General features: G+C 39.1%; 1 protein-coding gene across 1 annotated transcript in view; it reads right to left on the bottom strand.

Annotated features, from left to right (window-relative positions):
• Window positions 1–13,593, bottom strand: part of LOC107749821 (mastermind-like domain-containing protein 1) — a 47,037-nt gene extending 33,444 nt beyond the window's left edge. Inside the window, exon 1 of the mRNA XM_016565010.1 lies at window positions 13,287–13,593. Within this exon, the coding sequence (XP_016420496.1) occupies window positions 13,287–13,334 (48 nt within the window). The 5' untranslated portion in view covers window positions 13,335–13,593. The remainder of the gene's footprint in view (window positions 1–13,286) is intronic.
• Between the last annotated feature and the right edge of the window lie 5,522 nt (window positions 13,594–19,115).

Here is a 19,115-nt window from a genome sequence, read left to right on the forward strand (position 1 = left end):
TGAAATACACAGCGTCTCCCTGACATGGCTGCATTAACACTACTGCTGTTCCTGAAACCACGCTTTCTTTCTTTGCGTGCACATTTGGGCGGTGTTATGCAAATCTTCCCACATAGTGATGTAGGTATGTGGGGGCGTGTTAGAACGAGCCGTTTCAGGTAGGCATGGTTGACTCTTAACTTTTATAAAGAATATCTCTTTGGATTTGAGACTTTAGTCTTTGTAACTTTACAGATCTTCTTTATGCACCAAGAGCTTGTAACACTCCAAAGAGAAAGGAAAAATTTAAATCGCATCATATGACCCCTTTAAAATAGAACATAGTCATTTTAAATTGCAATAATATCACAATATTATGAATATTACTATAACAGCCTTGGTGAGCATAAAAGACCCCAAACATAAGAACGGCAGTGTAGCTATACACAGTAGGCTATGTGCTGAAAATGATTATTTAAAAATGGCCAAAATCTGTCTGATTAATCGGCAGATATATTCGTGTAACCTAAAGTAGGCCTACATGCACTTAAAACACGTATTTATCATGCCAATTCAACTTTGTATCCTCAATGAGGTGGAAGCAGACAGGAAAGACCTGACTTTCTCCTCAGCATTCACCTATAACTTTCTGTCCCTTTATTACTTTCAGAATCTTTCCCTACCTGCCTGAACCTCTGGAAAAAAAGCTGTCAATAAAGCCCCCCATCCCTGTCATCTCAGTTCAGACAGCTGTTTAGTTAGGATTAGTGGATGTCCTGTCAAGCACATGTAGTGAATAACTGTTGATGCTGGCCGCAGAATCCCTTCAAAACCCCTTGGAAAAAAAAAATTCAAATCTCAGGGAGAGGGATTGAGAGACTTTATTACTTTCAGAATCTTTCCCTACCTGCCTGAACCTCTGGAAAAAAGCTGTCAATAAAGCCCCCCATCCCTGTCATCTCAGTTCAGACAGCTGTTTAGTTAGGATTAGTGGATGTCCTGTCAAGCACATGTAGTGAATAACTGTTGATGCTGGCCGCAGAATCCCTTCAAAACCCCTTGGAAAAAAAAAATTCAAATCTCAGGGAGAGGGATTGAGAGAAAGAGAGTAATAAGAATCCCTGGCTGCGTGGTAGCTGTGGAATTTTGGTCCTAACGGAGAGTAGCTCGAGCCTTCATAGCGCTGTTTGTTTTGGACGTCTGAGCGAGGTAGAAATATGTTCCTCCTTTCCACCCACAGCTCTGTCGCAACAGCAAACAGCCCCGCGCGGCACGTTGAAACGCACCGCGAGACAGCCGCTACGCCACTTCAGAGAGCGTCGTCTCGCGTTCCAGCGGCGCGTTTTCACAGACACGCTGTTAGCGCGGATTTGGCTCGACTCAAAGCCAATTACTCGCGGAGAATAAAGCCGACTCTGAGGAGATAAGTGCGAGATCGGATTTTCATTTCGAACGAGGAAATTTCACCTTTATCAAGACAGATATTGATCTTACATTTGACAGTGAAACTCGTCTGCGGTCGTTTTCTCGGGCTGACGCGGTTCTTCGCGCGCAAGCTTATGACACATTATGGGAATGTTTACCGTAGCTCTTTATGAGCAACACGTCAAATTGATAGCAGATAAAACCGAGTGCTGCCTCATTCCTAAAAACTTGCAAAACACCACCGCTGACTTTTAGATACACTAATTTCTGAAGTGAGCGCGATAACAAACGCACAAGAAATCCTACACTTTGATGTCTCGCCCTATTTTGTGGTTTCGGCAGGGTCTTTAACGATTTAATTAATCTCAGAGCTCTCCGGGGTTTAGGAAATCTGGGCCAAACTGTGATTGAAGCCATTAGAGCAACCCCTTCAAAATACTTTAGGGTGTGCATGATAAAATGAGATGAAGTAAGGGATGGAAAAATAATATATTCACAACAGTCTGACCCATTTGACAAAAAGGTGAATTGTTAGACATTTATTGGATGGTCTACATTGATGGAACTCCTTGCATGTTCACTAAAAGATGTAAGAGAAAACATGCAGCTGTAGGCCTACATGTATGGTGCAATGGAAATCCACACTACAGCACTGCAAACCCAGCTTTACCTGATGACCGGCTCTCAGTTACATCATCATCTGTTTGTAGGTCTCATGGGACAAGAGGTTAAGATACTTATAAAACCCCTCTAACCGCCACCTGCAGTATATGCAGACACTTCCACACACACGATCAGATTTACAGTCATTTTACCAGGCCAAGTAGGAATTCTCAGTTTGCTTCTGGAAACAAATGTTTTAATATTCTGTTAATGGCTGAAGGATGCAGAAGAGGGAAGAGAGTCAGACAAGTATGACAGATTTTTAAATGGCTTTTGTAGTGAATGATTCATTATCTCTCCCATTCTCTCTCTCTCATACACACACACACACACTCTTTCTTCCCTCGCTCTGACTTTCCTGTCAGAGACTGTTGCTGACATGCAATCACAGTACGACATGAGCTTGCCCCTCCACCAAAATGAGCATCTCGCTCTCAGTTCCCATGTTGTCTAAAAATAACTAAACAGTGGATAAAAAAACACACACAAGAACCACAGAGACATAGTGATGTGTGCAGAGTTTCTCAAATGTAAATGACTGCAACAATAAACAATTTATCTATTGCTCTTGTTGTCTATATCTAGGATTTCCAATGATCGTGCATACTTTATCTAGGATTGTTGGCACATTTGTAGCCAATTAAATCAAATGCAAAGTATAACTTGGCTCTAAGACAATGGTCTCTTTTACTTTTCTTGTTTAATTTCTTGAAACAATATTCAAATTTGTTTGCCATAAACACAGAACTTTGCATAGAACTTTGCAGAAAGCGCCACAGATTTCACAAAAGTCAACTGATTCCCATCTCAATGTGTGCTCTTTTAAATAGTTTATATTAGAGCTTAGAAACATGTTATTTTCTTACAATGTGGACGGTTTAATGTGAAATAAATAAATAAATGGCACATTTCCCGAGACGAATGTTTTCCCCCAATTTCTGTGATAATGTTTAAAATGTTTAAATCTATTCAACATTTATTACCATTCAAAAGAGTTGGGTCCATAATATTGTGAAGTAGTTTATGATTTTAAATAACTTTTCCCTTTTAATATATTTAATATGTAATTTATTCATGTGATGGCAAAGCTGAATTTTCAGCAGCCATTACTCCAGTCTTCAGTGTCACATGATCGTTCAGAAATCATTGGTTATATGCTGATTTGGTGGTTAAGAAATATTACAACACTGAAAGATTTGTGCCGTTTAATTTTTGTGGAAACTTTTCAGGATACTTTTTTAGATTAGCAGAAAGTTCAAAACAACAGCATTCATTTGAAATGGAAATCTTTTGTAACATTATAAAAGTCTCTACTGTCACTTCTCATCAATTTAAAGCATTCTTTCTGAATAAAAGTATTAATTTATTTTAAAAAATCTTACTGACCCCAACTTTTTGAACTGTAGTATAATTCAGAAGTAATTTCCCCCCCAAAAATTCAGCAGATTCCCTCTGGACCTTGCAATTTCTTCATCGACATGGACAGGACAGGCCCTTATCATTAAGTTTAGCCTTCTGAGAGGCTTCAAGTGGACACTAAAATGAAAAGGCAATTATGTTTAAATTGAACAGAGCGGATGGAGAGCTATTTATCACTTATATCAATTACAGAGACCCCGCCCTTCTACTGCCTGAGTTCAACGAGGTCAAAAAGACCATGCTCTGTGGATAGAGATGGCTGGAGACGCCTGTATGTGTATGTAACCTGAGTCACTGGGCAAAACACAGCTAACCATGGTAAAACATTATGTCTGGATCAAGTTATTCAGTGAACCATGTGCCACAATCTGTTACTATGGGCTTGCAAATGGACACCTGTGTTCAAGCATAGGCCTATTACTGCAATAGTGTCACTCTCACTGACCTCACCACTTACACGCGTACATGGAGACAAAAAAAGGAAAAAAGAATAAAAGGAAGGAAGGAAGGCAATGAAAAGAAAAAGAAAATATATGTGGGTGTATTTGATTAACATTAGAGGAACAATGAAAAAACAGAGAAAAATAGGTGTCTATCAATCTTCACGAAAAGGAAGTACATGAAAGTGGCAAGCACACATTGTGATCAAACGTAGACACACACTCACACAGGCACTGTTAATGGATGACACAAGGGAGGAGGGAGGAGGAGGGAGTGACCTAGAATACCACTCGCAGACAAGACAACAGCGAAACAATGCAGAAGACAGCCCATTATACTCACTAATTCAACACCGCTACCAGATAGATTGTTACCACAATCACATATGCGCACTGTCATAGATCATTTTAATTCCACATATATTACTTTGTTTCTTTCATTTAGTACACACATAGATAAAAATGTCTTTGTGTATGAATAAATAAAATCCTTCCCCTACCATCTCCACTAATTAATAATTTACACCCTATTCCATTTGTATCCCTTAGAAAGAAGTAGGAAAAATATCGCACTTGTGAAAAGCTGCCAAGGTTACTACGACAACTGCTTCTGGGAATGAGTGCCTTATGAAGTGCCAGGAATTCTGGGTATTTTTACTTTGGGCCGCAGAAGAAATTGCGGCCGTTTGCATGCATGTGCGTTCTTGTGGGCATGATTGCTGTCTTGGAGGAGCATTCATCACGGTGTATCGTAGTGACACGTTCAACCGAGAAACATTTACTTGTTCTTTTGTTGCAACATGGGCTCTTTGAAGTCTCCTGTGAGTCGCAGTACTGATTAATCTTCAGTCGCATCTGTGTTCAGCTGCACTCTTGGAAGAACACCCATTGAGGTTGTTAAAGTTTTACATTTCTCTAAAAGTCAACATTAAATCAAAACTGACCGTTTACATTCTTAACATGTTTGTGGTCTTTACTTTTCAGATGACAACACCAAACCCTCATACTTTGCAATTCATCTCCTCCAAGCACAAATCCCATGCACCCTGCATTTTTGGTCTCACTGACAATCCAGTTTAACTCAGAAATATGTTACATTACGTCAGGTAACATGGATTGCGCTTGTAGCGTCATGTTGACTTAAGCCTGATGCACACTATATGTGATATTGGCTGTCTGGAATTTCTGGGATCGTTCTATTGTCAAAGTGCAAAATCGTGTGTCTTTGATCACCTAGTGTGACATGTTCATCAATGACTAAGTAATGGTCTTTGCGAAGAATCTTAGCCTCCAACAGAGTTCTGTCAGTGTCAGATGATTTGACTCACATGCACATGGACTTATGAATTTTGCACAGTTTTCTATGATTGTACACACACTGGCTGTTTTACAATCCTGAACTGTCCCAGTGTTTCTCATCCAGTGTGTCCAACCGGCTTTGCCAACACTGAATCGTGGCTAAGCGTCTTGGCTACAGTGCTGTAAACCTCACACAATCTTCCCTGTCTATCTTTTTGAGATCACATTGTACAATCTGTCATTGCATAATTGCAAGGATTGAAAAAATTGGTATAGTGTGCTTAAAGTGATAGCTTTACCCCAAAATGTTCACATCCTTATAAAGAACAGATAGTCCGATTACACAGTTTAGATAGATTAGATTAGATTAGAAAATCTGGTCAGCAGTGAATTGAAACATGAAAAGTTGCTAATTGACCAAGTGCTTAGCAGTGAACACTCAAATACAATACAGAAATTTGGAGCTGCACACTTTATGTCTCGTTCTTCAACAGCACACACACTTTTTGCAATGATGTTCTGGGAATGCTTTCTGGTCTGTTCGATATTCTCACTTTATGTCTGTCTGATCAAAGAATGGTTTCAGTTAATTTCATCACTGCTAGCGACTTATAGGTTTTATAGTGGAAGGTAAAACAAACTGTATCTCATCTACCCTGAGAACATGCCTACATTCTCCAAAAGGAGCCACAGGTTCATTATAGTCTGAGTGTGTAATGATGATGCAAGCGGGAAGCCACTGCTGGTGCCGAACAAAGACCTGTATTCCATGCGGTGAGACTATAGACAGACAGTGTTGCAACAAAGTCTAACAATGAGAGTAGAGGAGAAGGAATCAGATGATCTTGAATGACCTTCTACATGTAAACTATTGAATTAGTCATGCAAATGAGACAAAACAGAATGCTTAACATACACAAACACCAAAACAGCTACTTAGCCACGGCAACTGCCCTGTTTCCCCAGAGCAATACAAATAATCGGAACAAACTGTGTCCGAGCCAATTTGTAGGCATGATGTCATTCAGTGGGTACGTGGAGATTTCCATTTCTCATTGTTTTGTTTTGCTTTTACCCAATGACTTTTTCACAAGCAATCTTCCCTTTTTCATTTAAATCCTTCACTAAAAAACTTCTAAATTCACAATGAAACAGAGGTAGTGGTACCGTGCTAAAAAACAAAGCACTTATCCCAACCTAAGATCGTTTGCTGGTCTTATCTGGTTTAAAATAGGTCTTCCAGCCTTGCCAAACTGGTGTTTAGCTGGAATAGCTGGATGCCCAGCTAAACATTTTTGCCTAAACCCATTTAAAACCAGATTGAGAGACCAGCCATTTCATCTTCATCTCAGAAGTTGTTTTTAGGGTATGCTACAGTTTACATTCTAACATCAATCTCTGATTTGCTATCGAGCTCTAAATATGGTGGTACAAGTTCAAATGACCCCTTTTCCTGGTGTCAAATAAAACTAGTATAAGAACTGAATTTTAATTTGTAAAATTTAGAACATTTTCGCATAATTCACTCTCAATGAATAAGCAATAACTAGACGAAGAAGAACAACTCCACTCAGAGGCCTGGAATCAGTCATACATTTCCCACATTTCTGCACAGAAACAAAAACTTGGCTGCATTTGGCTCCAAATCGGTGTGTGGAGAGTAAGCAACTTTTTAAAGCATTTTAGTTGCTGATGCAGCTAAAATGATGTGCCAAATGAATGATATTCCTTTGGGCTCTTGAGCCATAACAGATGCCGTGTTCACAGGGGGCTTTACAGTAGTTGACTGTCAGAGGTAAAGTAAGCAGTCTCTATCTTTTTAGCCCTCACGTCCTCTGACGTTTTCTCCAGAGGCAGCATACATTTCCTCGTTGCTAAGCTCTGGTTCACAAATTCATTCAATAATTTGGGTTTAGTGTTGTCAAAAGTACCGATGTCGGTACTGAAATGTTAAAAATGTGACGATGCCAGCGTTTCCCACTAGCATTTTGAGCGAATTCTTAAACACCTCTGATTGGGGTTTCATCGCTTCACACTCTTCACTGAGTGCTTACACAGATACACACGGGAGCGTTTGAAAGCGGATACATCTATAAGCAGATATATTAGGGATCCACTGATAGATGCGGCTTTCAAACGCTCCCGTGTGTATCTGTGTAAGCGCTCGGTGAAGAGTGTGAAGCGATGATCTTTGTAGCCAATCAAAGACATATCTGTTGAGCACGAGAACACAATGGCCAACTGACCTATCGGTAAGCCCCTCCCCTCGAACGCAGATGAGCCAATGGCAGTTGAGTATCAGCTGCATGGGGAGCGGTACTCGGACAACTTTAGGTTTCAGCGCCATAGAGAAACATTGGAAAATCTGAAGCTTTCATTGGTTTGATGGTGTTTATGCTACAAAAATGGAAAAACAATGTGCCTGGGGTACTTGTAACACTGATTCCAGGTATCCTGAGAGGATGGGCAATGGAATTTATTTTATTCCATTTCCTAAACCAAAACAAAACAGAGTAAAATGTCCCTAAGCATTCAACCCCAATCCCAATGAAAAAGAAAACATTCATTTTCGCATTGTTACAATTTTCATTTGCTCAAGGAGAACGTTAATGTCATCTTGTGCTTAAGCAAGGTATCTCTGGCTAAAACTAACTAATGTTAAAGTTAGCTAACGTACCAACCTAAATAGATAACTGTTCTCACGTCATGTACAGTGTAGGTCAAAAACACATAAACGAAGGTCTACATTTTAGTGCCTCTCCATATTAAACTGGTTAAATGTAAATTAATTTAATCTTACCCTGCGGTACATGAATCCTGGATGTTGCCATCTCCGATCGTGACGACCGTAAAATGAGGCTTCTCCCACTTGCATTGTGATCTGTAAACCCTCGCTTCCAAATTAATCTTGTTACCCACCATATTTATTTTAAAATCTTTTATATATCCCTCCATGGCATATTTAAGTCCCATTTGAATGGTAGTCCTGTGTCCAAAATTTATCAAAAACATCTTGGGACAAGGTTTTCACACTGACAGCTGTCATTGTAAGACAGTTAGCAACTCCTTTTCTTTGTCTGAGTTAGCAACAGTAACTAAGGGGGGCAGGGCTTACTGATAGGTCAATTAGAGGTGTTTGAGAATCCACACAACAGCGCTCAGTATGCTAGTGGGAAATGCTGGTATAGTCACATTTTTTAAATTTCAGTACCGACTGGTACCAACATTGATATTTTTGACAACACTATTTGGGCTCATGCATTTAGACTTGGGCTGCACGATAAATCGCATGCGATATTTAACGCGCATCTTGTCAGTTAAGCCATTCTGTAGACTTCATCTTCTCATTTACTGCTGTGCCAGATTTTGCTTTCACTTCTGACAAAAATTAGGTGCTTGTAAGCTTTCTTCCACGTGTCAGAGAGATGCAGGGGTTTCTGGAGAGTCACTTTAAGCTGGCAAAGTTCTGAGGTGAGTGTTCTCCAGTCTAGTACCTCTGACTAAGTTTTTTGTGCAAAGTGTTGGAGACAGGAAAATAAATTACTCAACCCAATATTCTATATATATTCTGTGCTCCTGTTTGTTTTTCATCCCTAGGCAACACTGTTATTTCCTGGTGAGGTCTTGCCTGATCACAGTGACAGTTTTTCTCTCCTTCCTCACCTTAGCTTGCTCTCTCTGTCCTTTTCGCCATGTGACGTTAAATCAGGAAGCCAGAGCGATAGCAGGAACACATGAGGGTTTCCCTCCATGGGCGGATGGCCCATGCATTTTTCCTCTCATTCACCCTTTCGTGTTTTCAGTTCCCTTTCTTTGCAAAGAGTCAGTACCAAAGAACTGGTCTGGAACTGGCAGGGTTCCACTGAATATGTATGAAAAAGATGTTTGTTTGTTTTTTACATATGACTAATGTGGACACTTTGATTGATTTAGATATGGATCTACTTATGAAAAGCATGTGTGCTGCTTATAGACCACAAAGTTGACTAAAACGGTTATGTTTTCTGATGAGACCGGGTTGGAATCACACAATCAATGTAATTTTATGAGTAATCATTTATTTCTCTTCCAATTACCCAGGTACTCATGCCCATCCTGAGCATAACCATGGGCGTTGGAAGCAAAAAAATAAAAATAAAATGTGGGTGGGTGGGTCCAACCCCAGAAAAATTTTACTGGAGTACAGTAGATGGCATTTCCTGTATTCTGGTGCCTTTTAATTAAACAATTGCTTTCATAGCCACATACCTGGCAAAGTTTCCCAAAAATGAACACAGCAACAAAAGTCTAGTAAGTTGTTTTGATCAAACAAACTGATGCAGGCCTACTGTAGCTAGCTAGCTAGCCTAGCAAAAATGCCAGATAACTGTCATAACAACATAGTTTAACTGTAATTCAATGCTGCAACAAAGACAACATGATGCCTTTAAAAGCAGCAGGCGAACCAATGATGACCATTCACTTAAATAGCAGCTTGTTTAGTGACCGTGAGCACACAGCCAGACCTTTGTCATAAATACAGTTTACAAAATGTCATGGGGGAGCAATCGGTTTCCCGATCTACTGTAAAGTTTTCGCTCCATTCACCCCTCATCACACCAAAGCGGTTTCCTCCAGCGAAAATGTAGCCCTTAACACATATGAAGTGACCGCATACTTTATAAAACGGTCATGTTGCTATTTTCATTTGAAAATGTAACTTTCAATAAACATATTACAGCATGTGGCACTAACTACCATACAGTCATGCGCAGAAATGATTAAAGACAGTCAGTACTTGAGCATAGAAAGAGGTTTGTACAGGAAATGCAAACAGTAAAAATGTATGTTTGTACAGTAAACAGGTGTGTGTGTGTGATCAGGAAGACTTGTATTTGGCTAATTCATTACTCAAATGTTATACCCATCTATGCAATACAGTGGAATATTGCAATATGTTTAGTAGGCTATACCACCCTACCCACCCAGTCAAACATTTTATTTTATTCATTCATTTATTATTATTTTTTTATTATTATACCCTCATTGGGGGCTGAGCCTCCCTAAAATGAAAATCCTAGAGTCGTCCCTGGTGAACAGACTCCTGTGCTAAACGGTAAAAGTGAGTGGATCCAATATCACTGGTCTTAAAATGGTTCTGACGCCCAAGCTCATGACAATGAGGTATAAATGACCATCAACCACCACGAAAAAAACATCTGGGCTAGGACAGCACAACCTTACTCTCTTCTTTGTCTGGATTGAAATCACTTCAACACCCTGCTATCTACATCTCTCCCTCCCATCCTGATCTATCTCCTCGATCCACCATATGGCTCCTCCTGCAAATCAGCACAATTTCATCCTTGTCTCCTCACGAAGGAACAACGAGTCACTCAAGGTGATGCACCGAGAACGATTCTTAGTTAGCGCAGGAAAATGACAGAGCGATTGTTTGTGGTATGAGGGTGTGCTGAGTCTCGCTCTTTGAAGACTGCTTTTGAACTCACAAAGAAAAAAACCCCCTTAGAGTTAAATTCCTTCGCACAAGCCCTGACTCAGTGATAGAAACAGCGGTAAGATAAAAGTTAGATGTGTTGTTTTAAACTTTGAGGTGAGATCCAAGTGTATTCACGAGCGCGGCTCGCATTACAGTGAACCGCTCTGTGCGTGCACGAGATCCGTAGACTAGCGCGCGCATTCCTCTCCGGCCCTTTTATTCATCCGTCAACAGCAGCTTCAAAGCGCACTGACTCATTTGGCCACAGATCAGTTCAAATCGACTGGAGCAGAATATCCGGTGCGGGAAATCTACAACTGTGGTATTGGATTCCAGAAAAACAACACGCTCACAGAGGAACTCAGAATTGTAAAATATTTATTTAATACATTTAAAATGAAAAAAAATAAAATAAAATGTCATTTATATTTAATAAGTATAAATATTATTGAAAATATATTTATTTATTTGAAAATGTTATATATTTTAATAATAATAATTCGAAAATAAACAATACAATAACAATTAGGTATTTTTTATTTATATAATTACATTATTATGGCTCTGGCTTAGCTTGGCTTGCCTAAAATAACATTTATTTACTGAGCTGCCTGCTCTTAATGACCTAATTCAAAAGATCTAAACCCTTAACCTGGGTTAGGGGTCAAAGGGTTATGTGGGCGGGACCCGCTGAAAAATGAAAATTAATAATACACGAGTGGCTGTCATGTCAACAAACAGTCTCGCGAAAATGATTGATATATGCCTAGTGTAAACAATTGCACTTTGTTCGTATTTTATTCATAATCAATTTTATTCTTGGCAAAAAACAACAAAAACGGTTTTATTCTCCTATAGTCTCATCAGTTAGGCTACCGCTTGTCAAATGTTACAAAAAAAAAAAAAAAAAGGATCCGAGGAAACTCCCTGTTCAACTAAAGGGAAACGTATGATACTGAGAAGATGGGACTGTCCATCGGGGGTAAACATGCTGTATCGGTGAAAATACAATAATAGCTTTCGGAAATGTGTTTGGGCAAATCCGTGACAAAGCGAAGGGGAAGGGGGACAGCGCGTAAATCAGGCGCGTCATTGAACGTTCCCTTTTAGTTTATTGATCTGCAAGAAACTGAATTACATGGGATCTCAAGCGTGTTCTAAAACAGACAGACATAGACACTGCTCGCTTGCTTATATGAAAATCAGTGATACAAGTTGCCTTCTAGTCTTTTTTATTCTGATAGTGAACGAGCCCTCCGCCACTTTAATAATCCCATTACGTATTCTGCTATAGCTAGCTCTGCTTAATCCTGGACACACTGGCAGTACTGTCCCGCATTTCAGCCACCGTCTGTCTCTCTTATCGCTCAGAAATCTACATTAACTGTTAAACACTAGGTTTAAACGCTGCCGCAATCCCGACAGTGAAAATTCACATTATCGCTCATTTTGAGATGATTTACACAGCGCCTGCAGCCCCAGAGCCGCGCTCTCGTCCAAGCCCCCAGTTTTCAGTCTTTTGTTAGCGAGCGCAGCCCCGCTGAGTGTCTGATAAATGCCATTTCATTCCAACAAGCTGACTACATGCTGCTTTAACAGTGTGGGACATTTACCTCTCTGACTCTATATTGCCTTCAGCCGTATGCATGAAAACAAAGGTTTTTATCAATCGTCAAATTGCGTTACATGCATCGATAAAGCATGCATGCAAGCCGTTTAAATGACGCTGCGCTGATAGGATCTCGAGTCTCTTTAAACCTGCTATTCTCTCTGAATCAGAGTTTGCAAACCTTTCAACTAACTAGTATTTATTATTCATGTTACTAGCACATTTTTTTTAAATTACAAGCACTGACCAATACATCAACTGCTACACGTAGGCTACTTATTCCAGTAGTGAATCTATTCAATTAGTCACCAGTACTTCCTCTGCTACTAGTCACAATCCCAGTAATGACAAATAACTGTATATTTTAATCACTGATTTCTATAGGGATCTGTGATACAAATATCAACTGTTCACAAGAGACTAATAGTTATTTCGCATAAGTTATTAGTTTATATTGCATCTTTACTGTAGTTTATATATTTAAAAGATAAGCTACTAGCAGCTACTTCATCTCCTATCTAGCTCAATTGCAACCAGTAACATTATCTCATGTTAAAACAGCCTTATACTTGTCATATGGCTAGTCAGAATGACTACTTCATAATTCCGTAAAAATACTAGCAAAATCAATACAGTAAATGGAACTTCCTCGGAATGTGTGCGTAAATGCGTGGGGCAGCGCCAGTTAATCTTTGGTGCAGTCTTCAAGCTTGTCTTCTAATCTATGTCTGCCTTATCTAACACACACAAAACTGGGATTTCTTCACTCAAGTTTCCAAACTTCACCGTGGACCTCAAGCATAACAGTAGGAATGTTACAGTATAAAAAGCAAATGCCAGTGTGGAGGTGTATGAGGTGCGCGTACTGACAAAGTGAAATACACAGGGGTTTAGTTGTAAACACCAAATGATCGTAACATTGGAACGAGCCACCATTCAAAGCAATCCAATAATATGAAACTCATAAACTCACTAATGGGTCCATGCGAGGTGAGTCTAGCCGCTGGGAGACCAGAAGCATCTTGGAGTGCGGGTAAACCACGTAGCCACTGTTAAATCCACTTTGTTTCAGTATGTGTAAACTGTCTTATAAAGAAAAGCCTGATTGGGAATCTAATAAAAGATGGTTAATATCAGTTTGGAAATTGTGCTATCGCCCAGCTGTGTGCGCGACGAGCAACGAGGAATGAGGATTGCGTCCAAATGAAAACTAATCTGACATTCCGTTCAAGCGCCAGTCATGTCGATTCTCTTGAACAGGGACAGATAACACAAACGTCTGTGTCAGCTCTCGCTCTACACGGCCACTTACGATCACAGAGCTCTGTAGCTTCCTGGCTGGTGGGCGGAGTCAGGCAGTCCATAGGACGCTTCTATGCGCGTTGTCACAGAGGAGGAGACGCAGATGTTCCACTCGCAGTCTGCGCTTAAAGGGACATTACGTCTCTGTGCTCTAGTTTACACGCGTATGGGCTTTTCACAGTAGTGGTGGGGATTTTGCTTCATCCCTGTGACTCGAATCTTTTAAATCCTTTTTCTGTAGGTTGTAGCAAGGGTCTTTTTGTGTGTTATGGATGAGTCACTGAACAATTTACTTAATCGAATCATAAAAAGTGCATATAACTGCACAAACACACAGACACGCACACACACACACACACACACACACACACACACGGATATATGCACAATTATACAATTATATATTGCAGTGGTTCTCAAGAGTCTCAACCGGTGGACTTTAACCTGTTGTTGACGTCAGTGGCCATGCATCCATGCATAATTAACTTGAGACATTGGTTGCATTGGGATGGTGTAGAAAAAAGCAAACAAACCAAAACAGCACACATTAACACATTAATATTCTTAAAACACACACACACAAAATAACAAAACATTGACCTGTAGACTTTGTTGTTAGACTTTTTGTCTGTCTACTGATTATTTCACAGAAAAAAAAATCTGAAAAACAAGTTTATAGATTATACAGATCTTCCCTTGGAAATCTGGTTAAATTGGCTCCAGCAAAGCTATGAGTATCTTCAAAGATTTAAAGCCACAAATGTGGAATTGTTTTGAGGTTTCAGGTCTTAGGCAAAACCACTCATCATATTAACCTGCTATTTTGTAAATACGACTTTGTTTCTCAACAGACTGATGGGGGGAAAACAGTCCAATAATGGCTTTTCCCATTAAGACATTATTTTCTGCTTATTTGGATATCTACATCATCATCATTATGAACCACACATCTGACAATAGCTAAGAGCTGATCTCTAAACTCAGATAAAGTGCTAATTTCTATTCTAATGGGCATTTCTTTGTCCAAAAGTGAAGAATTGTTAAGTATTAAAAGTACAACCAAAATTACTCCAGAGTCAGATAAGTGAACATATTTACATATAACCCTCAAAACAACCTCATATCAATGCTGGCACAAACAGAAAGAGAGAAAGAGTGCTCTAATCCTCTTCTTGCACCTGGAGTCAGAAGAGTTTAGGTTACAGAGCGCTTCACACACACACACACACACACACACACACACACACACACACACATGCAGCCCCTCTCCCAAGCTCTTTCACACACACAATGCAATGCACACACAGAGAGGAGCCCCCCACCCTGCTCATTCAAATACAAGCCTACAATACAAAGTTAATCACTTTTCATGTTTTGACAAGCATTGGGAAGATATGGCCCCTAACCTAGAGCGAGAGGGTTCGATATCAGTTCAAAACAGTTTCAATTGTATATGCTTGTCTTTATCGCCATTCTGTGTTTGTACTTCAGATTTAATGCCACAACTCTCATGGCAGTGCATATGGTTAGACACACACACACACACACACACACAAACATACACAAAAAGCGCAATCCCAGAGCGATAGCAATCTCAAGTATTCAGACACTCCCTGCAACTCCATACGAATCAGGTTACAAATGTGCTAAACCTCTTCTTCACCCTCCAACCCAGCCCCTTTTTTCTTCCTGTGTCCAACTGCATTGTTGAGCGTTCCAACTCATACATACTAAGGCTATCACAATGTCGTACACAGCCAGAGGGAGAGAGAGAGAGAGGGTGCTGCTCAACGTGAGTAGTCTAAATAAGAACACTCCTTCTATCAGCTTTGTGTTTATGCAGTGATGTCACTCATTCCAGTTAGGCTGACATGAAGGTTAAAGCCTCGCTGGTTTACGTGTTAGGGAGTTCTCCAGGTTTTTTCCACCCTTAATTTTTTTCCTCTACACATGTGCAGTATGTGTGGAAAGGATGTACAGTGTACACAGATTACTCTCTCTCTTTCTTCCTTTCTTTCTGTCTCATTCATCATCTGGACAGCTGATTCAGTCAAAATACTGGTTACATTTTCTCCATTCGATGCCTTGCAAATTCAATTAAGCTGATGATTGCTGAGTGGAGTCTTAGAGGGCTGAAGTAACACTTTAGCGCAGTCACACACAATGCACATGAACACAGATAAGTACCGCAGCACAATGTACAAAAATAATTATGGTATTACCATAGTTTTTAGGACAATGTAGCATGGAAAATTCACTATACTGCTTTATGTTCCATAGAGTACTAAATACCTAGGTAAGTGTTAACACAAGTAGCATTCTATGAAAAAAAATAAATAATAAAAAACATAATTTGTCATTTAAAATAAATTAAAAATGATTAATAAAAAATTAATTTGTAATAATAAAATTAATGTATGTGTGCACGATTATACATGTGTGTATCTTTATACGTGTCATGGAATAAATCTTTATTGCTTGGCCAAAATCAGTGCTTCCATTTTCCCTTGTTATATTAGGAAATTAATAGCAAGTAAATTCCACTAGAATTATCATAGTCTAGCAACAAGAAAAAGAAACGAGGAAGAGAGACAGAGAGCTTGTAAGAGAGAGAGAGAATTTTTAGGGAAAATAAGTGCATCATGAATATCTTCCGTATTAGTTTGGCAGGAACTTTCGGGAACATTGTGTTAATGATTAATATGAAGTCCATGCATGGCAGCCTCTCTCTCTCTCTCTCCCCCCATACTCACACACTCACACACACCACACATAAAATAACTGACTCCTCACCATCTCTCTCTCTCTCTCTCTCCCTACTTCCCCCTCTTTCCTTTTCCCATAGGGCCAGAGATGGCCAAAATCAGCATAGCCAGTTGTCAAGGTAACCTCAATACAATCTATTTACCCACCTCTCCTCTCACTCGCCAAGGTCAGCTCTCTCTCTCTTTCTCTCTCTCCTCCTCTCTCGGTTTTGTTCTTTGAACAGCAGGGTAGAACACCCCCTAAAACCATCATTAGCACAAAACTAAAAGAACTGACAAAAGAACAAGAACTGAACTTTCCAAGCCACCAGTCTGCCACTGCATTCAGCTCTACTCTTAGGCCTCCCATTATTGAATTGTAATTTCCATCTTCCCCAAACACACACTCAGACACACACACACAACGTAGAACTTTTCTCTTAAACCAAAGAGAGATTAGTGATTATAAAGACCCCCTGCTATGAGGCAGCTCTTAAACTAAAATAAATGTACCGTGGTATGTAGAACTACAACTTAGATCTTTCTTTCTTTCGTTTCTCATTTTCATGTTCAACTTGCGATATACATATACAGTAAATATATGCTTGCTTTATGCTACTAATCCACTAAAGCACACCCAGCATTACATTGTTTTCCACCATATAGGAAATGAACAATGCACCATTTCCCTATCTGCTTAAACTCAAGAGCTCCAAATGTAAAAGACAACAAAGACAGCTGTCCCACACTGACCAAACCAGATAGATAAAGCCCAATTTAGGTTATCAACACCCTCCTGGAGCTCATTAACTTTTCTGTTTTAAAATGCAGTTTTTAAATGTAATTTATTTCTGTGATAGTAAAACAGCAATTACTCCAATCTTCAGTGACACATGATTCTGAAATCCGCCTAATATGCTGATTTGGTGCTCAAGAAACATTTCTTCTTATTATCAATGTTGAAAACAGTGCTACTCAATTTTTTTTTGTGAAACCAGGATTTTTTTTACAGGATTCTTTGATGAACAGAAAGTTCAAAAGAACAGCATTTATCTGAAATATAAATATTTTGTAACAATTTAAAAGTCTGTGCTGTCACTTTTAATCAATTTAATGCATTCTTTCTGAATAAAAGTATTAATTTCCTATTACAAAACATCCCATTGACTCAAATCTTTTGAATGGTAGTGTATCTGTATAGAGGGAGGGCATTGTATCAAATCCATTAGCACAGATTCCAAGTTCACCACCAGAGTTCCTTGTCTGCATAATGTTATTTGTGTTGTCATGGTTTCTGTTCTTTTTTTTTTGCACCTGTTCTTTGTTCTATTTTACAAGTCACCTGTAATACAGCCTGCTTAATCTCTTGGCTGCATGCGAAGTCAGAGTTTTTTCTGACTTAATGACTAATGACTTTTCCTGAGGTACAGATGACTGTTGACTTGCGACACATGGATTATCAACTCTTTATTAGGCTCCTCTATATTGATTCATGTGGTGATTCAAAGTGCTTCAAAGGATTTCTAAGCATTCTTTTTTTTATATATATCACATACGAGTCAAATTGAGCAAAGTATTATTGATAACATTTGCAATAAGAAATCACACCTGCTTCTGTAACAGGAAAAAAATAATCATAGTGCATATGCTTTTTTCAGCCAATCAGAAAACAGCCATTAGAAACACTCTTTGCATGTAAATCAATTTGTGCATTTAGGTTTGCTGTCTTTGTTGTTGTAATTATCAAAAGTGCTTAAATCACTGACAGCACTTTTAATGGAAATGTAACAAACACCTTTCAGCAATAATAGCACTTGAGAAAATATGATTAGTTTTTAACTATATTTTGTTAAAGTTCAGATAACTGTCACTGATTAGGATTACACTCTTCATTGGAGCCATATTGCTGAAAATATACTTTTACATTTGTTTAGCAGATGCTTCTATCCAAAATGACTTAGAAAAGAGAACGATACGAACAGAAGCAGCACAGTCAGCAGCAATACAGAAGAAGAACATGTAGTGCTACAAATATGTAATTTCAATTGAGCTCTAGAACAGCACTTCTATAATGTTCTTCTAATTATAGAATGTACATAAATAATGTTTCTAGGCGCAAAGTTTCATCTGTATTAAGCAGCATATGCTGGGGACTGGGTTGCATGGTGTGATTTTGAAGTGTAAGTGTGTGCAGCGTTTTATGAGCTTACTAGAGGAAGCTCCCAGTGTTAGCAATAGGTTAGTAAATCCTTTGTGCCCTGCTGGCAAAGCTGGCACTGGCACACTACAAAACTCACTGCCAACACCTGAGTAATAAGAGAGAAAGAGAGAGTGAGAAAGAGAGGAAAGACACTGTATGGTAGAATGAGACATGTAACTAAATCTGTTGAACTGCCTCACCTTGTTTGCTTTTGCACTCATTAGCCAATATGAGTAAGTCAGTAGGGTGTGTCAGAAATCACAGAATGAACTTTGCTCATATACATGCACTAGCGCACGCAAACACATACCAGTTAATAGGTCTGAATTGATTAACTCATTTAAAAAGTCAAAATGTGGGTTACACAACCCATTGTACTTCTGTAACATGACATATTTCTGAGTGATATTTCACAAGAAAAAACCCCCCAATATATTTAACAAGAAATACATAACATAACATAACATAACATAACATAACATAACATAACCAGGGTATATACAGGAATCATGGAGTTAAATTTAATACCTTTTAAGACCTTTTTAAAGACTCTTTC

Source organism: Sinocyclocheilus rhinocerous, unplaced genomic scaffold, assembly GCF_001515625.1.
Source record: "Sinocyclocheilus rhinocerous isolate Xijiao unplaced genomic scaffold, SAMN03320098_v1.1 scaffold1131, whole genome shotgun sequence".
Lineage (NCBI taxonomy): Eukaryota > Metazoa > Chordata > Actinopteri > Cypriniformes > Cyprinidae > Sinocyclocheilus > Sinocyclocheilus rhinocerous.